The sequence below is a fragment of the Callithrix jacchus genome, chromosome 10 (assembly GCF_049354715.1).
Source record: "Callithrix jacchus isolate 240 chromosome 10, calJac240_pri, whole genome shotgun sequence".
In the NCBI taxonomy this organism is placed as follows: Eukaryota; Metazoa; Chordata; class Mammalia; order Primates; family Cebidae; genus Callithrix; species Callithrix jacchus.
The window spans coordinates 77182190-77194724 of NC_133511.1; the positions used below are offsets into that span (position 1 = coordinate 77182190).

The window sequence follows — 12535 nt, forward strand, 5'->3', positions numbered from 1 at the left end:
AAGTGTTCCCTTTTCACCACATCCATGCCAACGTCTACCGGTTTTTGACTTTTTAATTATGGCCATTCTTGAGGGAGTAAGATGGTATCTCATTGTTGTTTTAATTTGCATTTCCCTGATGATTGGTGATGTAGAGCATTTTTTCATGTGTTTGTTAGCTGTTTGTATATCTTCTTCTGAGAATTGTCTATTCTTGTCCTTTGTCCACTTTTTGATGAGATTATGGTTTTTTTTCTTGTTGGCTTGTTGAGTTCCTTATAGACTCTGGATATTTGTCCTTTGGTGAATGCATAGTTTGTGAATATTTTCCTCACACTGTGGGTTGTCTGTTTAGTGATTATTTCTTTTGCTTTTACACTGTTGGTGGGAATGTAATTTAGTACAACCACTATGCAAAACAGTATGAATATTCCTTCAAGAATTAAAAGTAGAACTACCATTTGATCCAGCAATCCCACTACTGGGTATCTTCCCAAAGGAAAAAAAATCATTATATGAAAAAGACACATGCATACACATGTTTATAGCAGCCCAATTCACAATTGCAAAGATATGAAGCCAACCTAAGTGCCCATCAACCAACGAGTGGATAAAGAAAATGTGATATATATTCATCATGGAATACTAATCAGCCATAAAAAGAAATGAAATGGCTGGGCACGGTGGCTCATGCCTGTAATCCAAGCACTTCGGGAGGCTGAGGCAGGTGGATCATGAGGTCATGAGAGAGACCATCCCGGCTAACATGGTGAAACCCTGTCTCTACTAAAAATACAAAAAATTAGCTGGGCATGGTGGTGCATGCCTCTAATACCATCTACTGGGGAGGCTGAGGCAGGAGAATCACTCGAACACAGGAGGCAGAGGTTGTAGTGAGCCAAGATCAAGCCAATGAAATAATGTCTTTGCAGTAACTTGGATGTAGCTGTAGGCCATTATTCTAAGTGAAGTAATCCAGAAATGAAAAACCAGATATCGTGTCCAAAAGAAGTGAGCATATATGTACATCGAATGACAGGAGCAAGTCTGTTCATAGCAACAGTATTCATGATACTTCCAAACTGGCCATAGTCCACGTGTCCATCAACAGTTGAACACTTTTGCTTTTATATAAGTGGGAGCTAAGCTATGAGGATGCAAAAGCATAAGAATGATATAATGGATTTTGGGGACTCAGTAGGGAAGGCTGGGAGGAGGGGTGAGAAATGAAAGATTTCATACTGGGTACAGTGTACACTGCGTGGGAGACGGGTGTACTAAAATTTCAGAAATCACCACTAAAGAACTTATCCAAGTATCCATGTAACCAAAAACCATCTGTATCCTAGAAACCATTGAAATAAAATAAAAACTAAAAAAATAATTATGAAAGAAGTCAACATGAGAAAATATATACTACATAGACCTATTTATGTCAAATTCAAACATCAGGCAGCAATACTCTTATTTTTGATCTGAGAATGTTTACTCCGGAAACTGATTAAGCTGTACACTTATAATTCATTTTCTATATATATGTTTTACTTCAATACAATGTTTAAATAGACAGACACTCATTAAAAATGTCTCCCCAGGCTGGGCGCAGTGGCTCACGCCTGTAATCCCAGCACTTTGGGAGGCCAAGGTGGGAGGATCATGAGGTCAAGAGATCGAGACCATCCTGGCCAACATGGTGAAACCCCATCTCCACTAAAAATACAAAAATTAGCCAGGCCTGGTGGATCATGCCTGTAATCCCAGCACTTTGAGAGGCCGAGGCGGGCAGATCATGAGGTCAAGAGATTGAGACCATCCTGGCCAACATGGCTAAACCCATTCTTATGCTTTTGTATTTTCAGTCTTTACTAAAAATATAAAATTTAGCTGGGCATGGTGGCATGTGCCTGTAGTCCCAGCTACTCAGGAGGTTGAGGCAGGAAAATTGCTTGAACCTGGGAGGCAGAAGTTGCAGTGAGCCGAAATAGTGCCACTGCACTCCAGCCTGGCGTCTGGTGACAGAGCAAGACTCTGTCTCCAAAAAAAAAAAAAGGTCTCACCATCGTAACAGTGAAGAATGTGTTGCCATACTGGGTCCTGTGGGCATAACCTGATTTGCTGGCCTGCAATTAACCAGCCAGTAATGTCACAGCAACTCAGTCCACAAAAAGAACAAGTTTGTAGAGGTCACATTGGACAATACCTGGGCGGGCTCATCATTCACACAGAGTGACATACAGGTCATGATGTCCTTCAGATGTCTGTTTTGATAGTCAACAGCTCTTTTAAACACTCTTTTAATTGCAATTGCACATATATGCCTATCTTATATGTGAAAATACCTTTTCAAATCATTATGTGCTTCTGGAGATAAGTAAACTCTGGGAATGTTATCAATTCAGAACAGGTCAGTCTATGGCATTCTTGGTCAAGGGTTGTCTGCTGTACTTTGTTCAATGAACCATTTCTCTTGCCTGTGTCTTGGCATCCTCTTTGAGTATCTAAAGCTTAGACTATGAATGGGGAATTTGTAAGAATAACTTATTTTCCCTGTCGCTTCCCTTCATTCTCCACCAGGAGAAGGTCAGAAGAAGAGCTAGAAAAGAGGCCCATGGTTATACATTTTGGTCCTAGCTATGGCACTCAGAAGGAACTCTGATATTTCAGGGAGGTTGGGAGAACCTCCCACTATTGCTAGGGGGAAGCCTGGTTGTCAGAGCCAGAACTGTGATGTGTACTCATAGTTTCCCCAAAGGAGGCAGGTGTTTCTCTTTAGAAATGTAACCCCTTTCCTGCTCCCCATCCTGGAGGATCCTGGAGTCCTAGCATCCACTCTCCCAGCCTCCTTCCAGGCAAGGCAGGTATGACCCATCCTCTTCAGCTCATGAGGATGTGCCTTGTTGAGAAGCTCCAGAGGCCCCTGGTTCCAGACCTGCTATGACAGAGCCTAGCTCTCCTTCCCCATGCCAGGCACCCACATGCACACTCCTGGCACAGGAATCTCTTAGAGGACTCACCTGAGGTGTCATCCCATGGCAGATGTACATGATGGGGACATTCTCTGTATCTGGCCCCTGGTCAAGACACAAATCAGTCTTCAGAGAATTCTGCAGCTGAACATCAGAGAACAGATGGCCACACCAAAGAGAGAGGAATAGAGAGAGCAAATGCATTAACTCTAGAGAAACAAGTATTCTTCTGAGACAGACTGCATTTCTATAATCAGCCCAAGTCCCTTGAACACTATAGAACCAACAAGCACCAGCTTTTGCCTTGCATAAAAGTGCTGAGGGGAGACCAGCCTCCTCTGTAGGAAAAACACTTACATGTCATTAAACAGTGAGCTGGGTTCTGGGAGTTGAGACAGTTGGGGCAAAAATAAGAGTTGCACGTGAATGCGCACACACAGGATGGTGTTTGTTCTTCAGCTGTTCCTCAGGGGCCTTCAAATGTCCTGGAGAGAAATCTTTGCTCTTGAGTATTGGGGGAAATGGGCAACATGGTAGTTGTTTTCAGGCCTGAGGGGCCCCTGGGACCAGGCGCTCTCTGCCTCCTGCAGACCCAGTAGGGGCTTTGCCAGACCATATGGTGGCCCACCTGCTTAGGGTCTTTCAGAGTGGGAGTGACCTCTGGTGGCAGAATAAGAAAAGAGGGGACCAGAGTGGGAGCATCTCTGACCCTTACCTACAGGTGGATAGATCCAGTCTTGGCAATTAACACGTCTGGGTAAAAGAGCTGATATTCAATGTCACCTTCTTGTTCACAGCCCTCAGAAAGGGCAGCCCATATTCCTCATGGCCCTGCTCACTGGCCACAACTGAGTGGACCATGGTGGGCACCGACCCACACTTCAGAATTAATCACTCTCTTTCTTTCCCTCTCTCTCTTTCCCATCTCATTACTCTCTTATCCTGTATTACGAATCTAAACAGGACCTGGAGACCGTGATCTGTGGATGGTGGCCACTAGAATTGCAAGGCTGTTTAGACTGGGCATGGGGGGGTCTGTTGGTCATGGCCACGTGCAAGCAGAGAAAGCCAGTTGTGATCAAGAATGTGATGATGCACGAGGCAGACAGAATGAAAGACAAGCAGGACCACCTTGCCCCTGCAGTGGCTTCAGTGGCTTCTCAGCTGGAGTGTCCATGTCCAGCTCCGACTCCTATAAGAGTTTGTGGTACCTTCACCCTCCTCACCTTAATTTGAACTGGCTTGATGTGGGTTCTTTTCTTAGCAATCAAAGCACTCTGCCTAGAACAGGGAACTGGAGATCAGAATCCAGGGAAGACAAGAACAAGAGGCCACAGGGGAACCATCTATCTGAGGGGAGGCCAGAGACAGCAGCCAGGCCTTTGTGCTCCTGACAGTTTGTGGCAGGAGTGAAATGAAGCCAATGAAGAGGCATGAGGTAGAGCCAATAATCAGAGGCCCACATGTGCTCCGTGCATACCCTGTTCCTAACAGAGGACAAGGAAGAGTCGAATTCTTTTCTTTTGAGCTTCCTTTCCTCTGCTGGGTGGCAGTATCTTAATCCCAAATTTGCAATTCAGAGATTCTGAAGAAACATCCCACGAACCTGTGTCTCAGGCAGAGCCCCCACTAGCATTTCTGCAGCAAATCCTCCATTATAAACCAACTCCTTGGTTTGCCTTAGTAGGAAGAGCACATGTAAACACACTTTGCTCTTGTCCTACAGCCCATGAAGACATGGGTGTCACATCTAAAGCCAAGCACTGTAACCCATTAGCAAAATCTGTTAACTGCTGTTGCACAGAGGAAGACCTGGACAGCACTGAAGGTAGACTTGGCTTTCCCTTGGGTTCTTAATGCCAGTGCTTGGGTGAGAGGGTGGGTGTCTTTTGATAAAGTCTTTCCTCCTCCCTCCACCCCCCAACTCTTAGGCAGGCAGTCCACTGAAGCCGCTGGAAGCAACAGGGTGGGATGAAAACCCGGCTCCAGCTGTGGGGTCTTGAATAAAGCAATGTAACTCCTTCCTGTTTGTTTTCTCTAAAATAGGAATAATCAAAGTGCCTGCCTCAAAAGGGTGTTATGAGGATTAAGTGAAACAATATCTACAAGTGCTTAGCACAGGGCCTGGCAAATAACAAATGCTGCAATAATTGTTGGCTGCTATTATTACTGCTATAACCTTCCTGAACGCCATTCAGGGGAGCCAGCTTTTAGGAACGCATCTATGTGTCAGGTACCATGTAAAGTGCTTTCCATATGTATCTCATCTAATTCTCAAAGTGACTAACCAGACCAGAGATATGATCTCTTCAAGGATGAAGGAGCCGTGGCGTAGTAACCAGCTCCACTCTCCTCGCTGTCCATGGTGCTATTCAGCCTGTGTGGACACTTTCCCACGTCGCCCTTGGTCTTGGCCTTCTCTTTGCCCCTTTCCTTGGTGCTCAGCTTATCTGCCACTCTGGAAGCCTTTCCCAACCCGATTCTGGCATGAGATCACTGCCCTGTGCTTCTCCAGCACCCCATTTCTCTTAGGGTAGCACTTAGCAGGCTGCATTCTTCTTCCTTCTTCACTTGTCTATCTCCCCTGTTGGTCCTCAGACTGGGTCTCAGTCTTTCAGTACATCAGACAGGCCAAGCACAAAGGAGACAATCAATATCTGTTGAGTGAGTGAGTGCATGAAAAACATGAGTAAATGAATGGCATTCCCAAATGAAGGGAATTATGGTCAACAAGTGATAGAGCTGGTCTTTGTCAGACTCCAGAACCCAAGTTGTTTCCATCATGCACATAGCCATAATTCTGAGACTGTAAAATATGCCCTATGAAATGGCATTACTGTGATCACTAAGGTTTTGCACATTGTCAAGTTTACACAGCCATTAAGGGGCAAAGCTAACATTCCGAAGCCAGGCATGTCTGTTTCCAGATGCCCCTCCATCTCTACTCTCAGCACCAAAGCTGTGATTAATCCAAGGCTACCCCAGCTCCTGGACATGCAGCTCAATGATCCAGGGGAAACTTATGCCCACATGATGGGGCCCACAGGCCCTTCTGCCTGCAGGAGTCGTTAATGGGACCTATTAGTGGATTAATGGGCTGGGCCATAGACTTGATACTGGCTCGACTCAGAGTCCCAGAAGTCATTTGTCTTGAGCAATGTCATTTGGGCATGAGTTGGAATAGAAAAAGAAAAAGGAAATTATGCCCCTGAAAAGACATCTGGTCTCCCAAAATAATTACCAGGAAGAATGATTCAGACCCAGCAAATACTCTTGTTATTGTGGCTGCATCCCACTTTGCCCATCTTCAGGCAGTTGCCTCCATTAAGAGTTCATTATGCTCCTTGACAAGCAGGCATGTCTCTGCTCCTATAGAAGCTTGGCCTGTGGAGGAGGCTGGCTGGGCCCTGAGCAGTGGCGGGCTGATGAATGTGCAGGGGGTCAGAGCCCTCTGCCAGCCACTGGGATGGATAACATAGCTCAGCCCTTTCAGATGACAAGTGAATGGCTTTCAGCATGACAGTAAAAACAGGCCCAGCTCTTGACTGAGACATATTAGATTACAACCCTGTGTTTGCCACTTACCATTGGACAAATTAAATGTTGCTGGGGGTGGGATGGAGGGGCTACAGGGTATACACAGGTTGCACACGGGTATAAGATGAGATGCTTTAAAAAAAAAAAAAAGATGAGATGCTTTTGCTTGGAGGATATGAATGCCTTTGGTCAAGACCCAGAATTACAGTGGCCACATGTACACACCTCTATTGTTACTGCTTCTCCTGCTTCTCTGGGTAAGTTTGGCTAATTCTGCTCAGCCACAGCTGCATGATTGTGTCTTAGACAGCCTGCTGAGAACATGAATCCAGAAGTTTGCCCTGGTTCACGGAGGCTTGGGACCAATAGTTTCTCTGGAGCCACAGCTGCATGAATCTCCTTTTAGGATTGGGTTCAACCATGGCCAAGCAGCACACATAGCTTGCTATGGGTGGCGTGTGGGGCATCCAAGGCAGCTGTGTCCTCAGGATGGTTCTGGGGAGGTGGAAGGGACAGATGGACACCTTATAGTGCAATGTGTTTCCATGCTGACCACAGGATCTGGAGACTCAGGTACTACCTGAGTAGCACTGGCAGAGATGTTTGCTGACCTGTGAATCACACCAGCCTGAGAAGTGGGGAGGCAAGAGGTCACTGCATGGTTCTGTTGGGATATGTCAACTATGCCATTGGGACACTTATGGGAGGATAAGACTGTCTCCTACAAGCTGGCCTCCTGGACAAGAGACCCTGGGGGTGGAGGAGGTGGGTCTAGAAGTCCAGCTCTGTCTGCTTTAGAATCCTAGGATGTATATAAGAGTTGGGGGGCCAATCGGGAGCACTGAGCTCAATCTCGCAGCAGATTCTTCCCTATCATAGGCAGTTGTCCTGTTCACTACATTCCCATCTGGGGCAGGTCTTGAACTCAGCTCTAACTACAGGCCATCAAAAGAAGAGACCTCAGGTCTTCCTTCAAGTTTTCATCCTGAGATATCTAAAAAGGTATGAGGGGACACCCTCCACAGGGAGGAACCAGAGTGATACTGGAAGCTGTTTTTTTAGACTTGGTTTCACTGCTGATTATGTGAGCTTGTGAAAATCACTTTTTGACTCTGTTTCCCCATCTGTGACATGGAGATAATATAACTAATCCTACAGAGTAGCCTTGGGGGCCTGTCATGGCAAAACTTTATGTGTTCAGACTGTCCGTCAGCAAAAGTCAGTCAAGATAGCTAAAAGTCAATCAAAATACCAATTAAAATACCTTAGGGCATTTGACTTGTATGGTCCAGGGAATATTGAGAAAATGGGAGAATTTATCACATTCAAAGCATTTTAACCTTAGACAGAAAATACATTTCTGCCTAAGGTTACATATCTACAATCTTAGATTTTCTTTTACTCTGTGAGGACAGTACTGAATTACCCCCATTTAACAGATGAAGAAACTGAGGCCCATGACGTTAAGACACTTACCTGGGAAGAAGACTGGTTAAGATTTGAACCAGGTCTGTCTGACACCAAACCCTATGCTCTGCCCCCTCCACCTCACTCCCTCCCATCAGGGAGAACTGCTCTGCGCCCATCAACAAGCAGTACTAAAAATACAGCAAATACAATAAACACAAGATGCCTCTGTTTCTCAGAACTCTTTTCAGGGAGGCTCTGGGTGTGAATGGAAGGCATCTTCCCCTTGGTTGGAGAGGCACACAGGTTGACTCATAGACCCCCAGGCACCCCAGCTGGGAGAACAGCAAGTGTTTATTACCTTACCTTTCAGTCTTAAGCTAATTGCTTTACTGTGTGTTTTATTAAGCGAAATATGCAGGTATGGGGCCAGAGCTGAATTGCTTAGGACTCTAAAGGAGAGACAAGTACCTCTTTCAAGGGACTGGAGGGGTTTGAGCTGTAAAAGTAAAGGCTGTCTTACAAGTGCAGAACCCAGCACCGGGTCCCCCGGCCTACAGCAGGTCTTCACGTGGGCAGCTGAGGGGCTCCTTCTCTCCTCTCCCTTTCTTCCCTATGCCTCTTTCTGGTCTTGCTTTCTGTCTGTGTCTGAATGAAATCCGGAGGAGGCCAGCTCCTTACCACTCCATAGGCAATGATGTCAGAGTACATCCTCATCTCCGGGTACACGCTGACCAGGTACCACCGGAAGGTCTTGCACTGCAGCTGTTTCCTCAGAGCCTTCCTTGCGGTGATGTCCCCGATGTCAATTCCCGAGTCCTGCACCGGGACAGGGAACCAGAGATGAAGCCACTCCCAGGTTGTAGCTTCTCCCCAAACTCTACTTTGGCATGACCTTGTGCCCCCAGCCAAGATTCCTGGAGGCTGGGGAAGGGAACATGTGGCACGTTAACTCTTGCATTTCCCCATGGGTACCTTAACCCCATAACCATCCACACTTAGACTGTGAACCATGAGGTTAGCACCGCTGGCCATGGTCATCAATGGCCATTGAAAATAAAGATGCCAAATTCTTAGATTAAAGGGAAAAAAGCTACAGTCTGGGTGTAGATGAAAGGAATGGGAAGAAGCCATCTGAATAAAACTTTTCCCTACCTCAAGAGGCAAGATGAAAGATTCTGAGCTTTAGGGTGAGAGAGGGGAAGGAAAAAGCATTGAGATGAAATAATGCTAATTCTAATATTATTCCCAAGAATCATAAGAGCTAAGGCTTAAACAACACTTCCAAAGTGCTAGGCTGTATTCTGAATAAGACAGACATATATATACACATGTATGTATATTTACTTTTTTTTTTTTTTTTTTTTGAGATGGAGTTTCACTCTTGTTATCCAGGCTGGAGTGCAATAGCGCGATCTCGGCTCACCGCAACCTCCGCCTCCTGGGTTCAGGCAATTCTCCTGCCTCAGCCTCCCGCGTAGCTGGGATTACAGACGCACGCCACCATGCCCAGCTAATTTTTTGTATCTTTAGTAGAGATGGGGTTTCACCATGTTGACCAGGATGGTCTCGATCTGTTGACCTCGTGATCCACCCGCCTCGGCCTCCCAAAGTGCTGGGATTACAGGCTTGAGCCACCGCGCCCAGCCTATATTTACTTTATTTATATGCATATATTTTGCCCATTCATACCTATAAAGAGCGCTACACAATCCTCTTTTATGGATGAGGAGTTGAGACAAAGAGAGGTTCAGTGGCCTCCCTGGTAACTTGCCCAAGGCCCCACACCTAATAAGTGGTGGAGCTGAGAATTGAACCCAATTAACCTGGGTCTAGAGTTTGTGCTTTTAATGTTACTCTATGTGTTTGGAAGATCCCGTCCTTCTGCCTCCTTGGACCAAGTCCTTGCAGGAGAAGCAGACTCTCTTTAAGCCTGGGAGTCTTGGTGTCCAGAGTACTTGCGTCCCTCATTTCTCAGGAGCATCAGAGAGGTGGCCCCGAGCCACTACAGTACAGCAGCCAGAGAGCAGAAGTGAGACATGAATGTGTCCAGGAGTGAGAAGGATAGATAAGCCCTTCCTTCCACATTGCTTGCAGAGCAGAGTTGGGCAGCACTAAGAATTCATGGGCCTGCACGCCAGCTGTTGAATGGGGCACAGAACAGGCTGAGAAAAAGCAATGCAAAAGCAGAGGCTGCTGAGGGGTCTGAGGAAGACCCAGTGCATTTCAGAGGATGACACCATGGCAGGGATGAAGGCCAGGGACCAGATGGGGCATGTGGTATCTCATAAGACGCCAGCCCAGAGCGGAGGCAGATGAAGTGAAGCTCTCTCTCTCACCAGCACTGTGGTCCATATGCTCTCTGTGGGAATCCCCTGGTTCAAACATCAACTCCAGGGATCGAGTTACTGAGATTGGGCAGATTATGTCTAAAATATCTGAGAAAGATCACAAAAATGTCTGCATTTATCTGGACATGAACAGAGCACATTTTTCACATCAGACAATGTGGGCTTGAATAAAAACACAATTTAGATATAGAAGAGATAGATTCATTTTTGCCCACAAGAGTTCAGGCAATATAAAAATTTGAACCTGCTATAGCCTGAAGGTTAAGGTTCTAGAATCACAAGGAGCAATTTCGGCTTCCTAGTACTTTTTAATGACCTCATCCATGACTTGTCTGCCGCACTCTCCTGCCCAGAGCCCTCCCTGAAACTGTTATCTGAGCCTTTCTCTGCTGGACTCCAGCTCCTTAAGGTCAGGAAACTTCCATCAGACTTACCTCTGTGCCCCCAGGCTGATCACTGAGCACGAACTACATTGCTGAGTTGAGAAAATATTTATGAACTGGTGAATGCAGGAACTGGTAATAGACGTAATCTGTCTTCCAACCTGACCCCAAGGCATTCATTAAGTATTAACCCTTTACTCTCCACTGTACTGTATCCTTGTAACAGCAAACTGTGTCCGGGATCCGTTCATTCCTTCTCCCTTCGTGTTATAATCGCCTTTATGTGATTACATTTAACACCGTGTCTCAGTTTTGGAGGGAGCCACTAGAAGAATGTATCTCACGAAGGCCTCAGTGTTTTCCTAAACTTCTGGGTTCCCACAGGAAAAGTTTCTTTCTGCACTTAGGAACAGGGCAAAGTTTGCCTCCCTCCACATGATTGAGTAAAAGATGAGAGAGAGATTACCCACCAGGCGGCCATCTCCTGCTAGGAAGCACAAGGTCTGGCCCTTAGTTCAGCTCATCTTTCTGAATATCAAGTTCCCTTCCCCTTCCTGTGTATCAATTGACTTTTGCCTTTTCTGTTTTAATAGTTCAGCATGTCTGCACTGTATGTTTACTAAAAATTGCATCAGACCCATCTTCAGAGCAGGGGGCATACATTGAGAAGAAAGTAACCTTCTCAGAGATCACCTTGGCCCTTATTAGAAAACAATAAATGCATCTTCCTCTTTTGCCAAATACTTGGTGTAGTGAGTTGAATGGTGGCCTCCTCTAAAATTCATGTCTACCCAGAACCTCTGAATGGGACTTTATGTGGAACAAGCGTCTTTGCAGATATAATGAACTCAGGGTCTCAAATGAAATCATCCTGCATTTAGGGTTTGCCTAAATTATGACCGCATATGACTAAAATGACCGATATCTTTATAAGAGGAAAAAAGAGGTCTGGATACACACAGAGAGAAAGAGGAGAAGGCTGTGTAAAGACAGAGGCTGAGATTAAGGTGACATATCCATAACCTGGAACACCCCAGGGCTATCAGAAGCTGGCCGAGGCAAGGGAAGACTCTCCCCTCAAAATGCTGGAGGAAGCACAGCTGTGCTGGCACCTGGATGTTGGACTTCTGGCTTCCAGACCTGAGAGAGAACACAGTTCTATTGTTTGAAGCCACCAAGTTCATGGTAACCATGGCCCTAGGAAACAAATATATGAACTTAGCCACATAAAAAAGTCCCCAGTATTGCAGCCATATAGTCACAAAATTCCTCGTAGCTAGACTTAAAGGAATGCCATTATGAAGCACACGACAAGCCATCCCTGGCAACCAGCCTGTCTTTGGGCAAGAGAAGCAGTCTAGAGCTCCTGAACCCTGCTTGAGAAAATATTGATGCTTTCCTGCAGACTGACTTTCTGTTTATTAACAAACGAACTGATGTTCAATTACAGTAGCAGGAAGCAAGAGGTGGAGGCTCTTCGGCCTTTCAAAAGCTGGGGACTGGACGTGCTCAGGGAGCAGGTGAGAGGGCCAGATCTGCTCAGCACACAGCTCCGAGGAGGCCTCTGCTTAGAAGGCAACCAGCAGAGGATGTCTGCCCAGCATGAGCATTTTAAAGCTGTGGAAGGAATGTACAGGGCATGAGTTAACACTTACCTAGCACTTTCTGTGTGCTAAGCACTGATCAAAGTCTTTACATGTATTAACTTACTTAATTCTCAAAGCAGCCACCTGGGCAGGGTGAAGGGCTCCAGCTCCATATTTGCAGCTGGGATGTTGTAGCTGAAAGGTTAAGTAAACTGGGAACAGATGTGCTTGCAGCTGAGGAAAAGGTACTGGGGCGTCACTGTCTCAGGGGCAGCTGGTAAACCTCACAGGGAAACTGTGTAGAGCAGGTAGCATTCATGCATCCT

General features: G+C 46.0%; 1 protein-coding gene across 4 annotated transcripts in view; it reads right to left on the reverse strand.

The window, feature by feature from the left end:
* GALNT18 (polypeptide N-acetylgalactosaminyltransferase 18) overlaps positions 1-12535 on the reverse strand; it is a 409235-nt gene that overhangs the window by 113996 nt on the left and 282704 nt on the right. For all 4 annotated transcript variants that reach the window (XM_035265780.3, XM_035265778.3, XM_035265781.3 and 1 more), the window contains 2 exons: positions 8571-8708; positions 2994-3089 (listed from right to left, as the gene is read on the reverse strand). In XM_035265780.3, coding sequence (XP_035121671.2) covers positions 2994-3089; positions 8571-8708 — 234 coding nt within the window. The remainder of the gene's footprint in view (positions 1-2993; positions 3090-8570; positions 8709-12535) is intronic.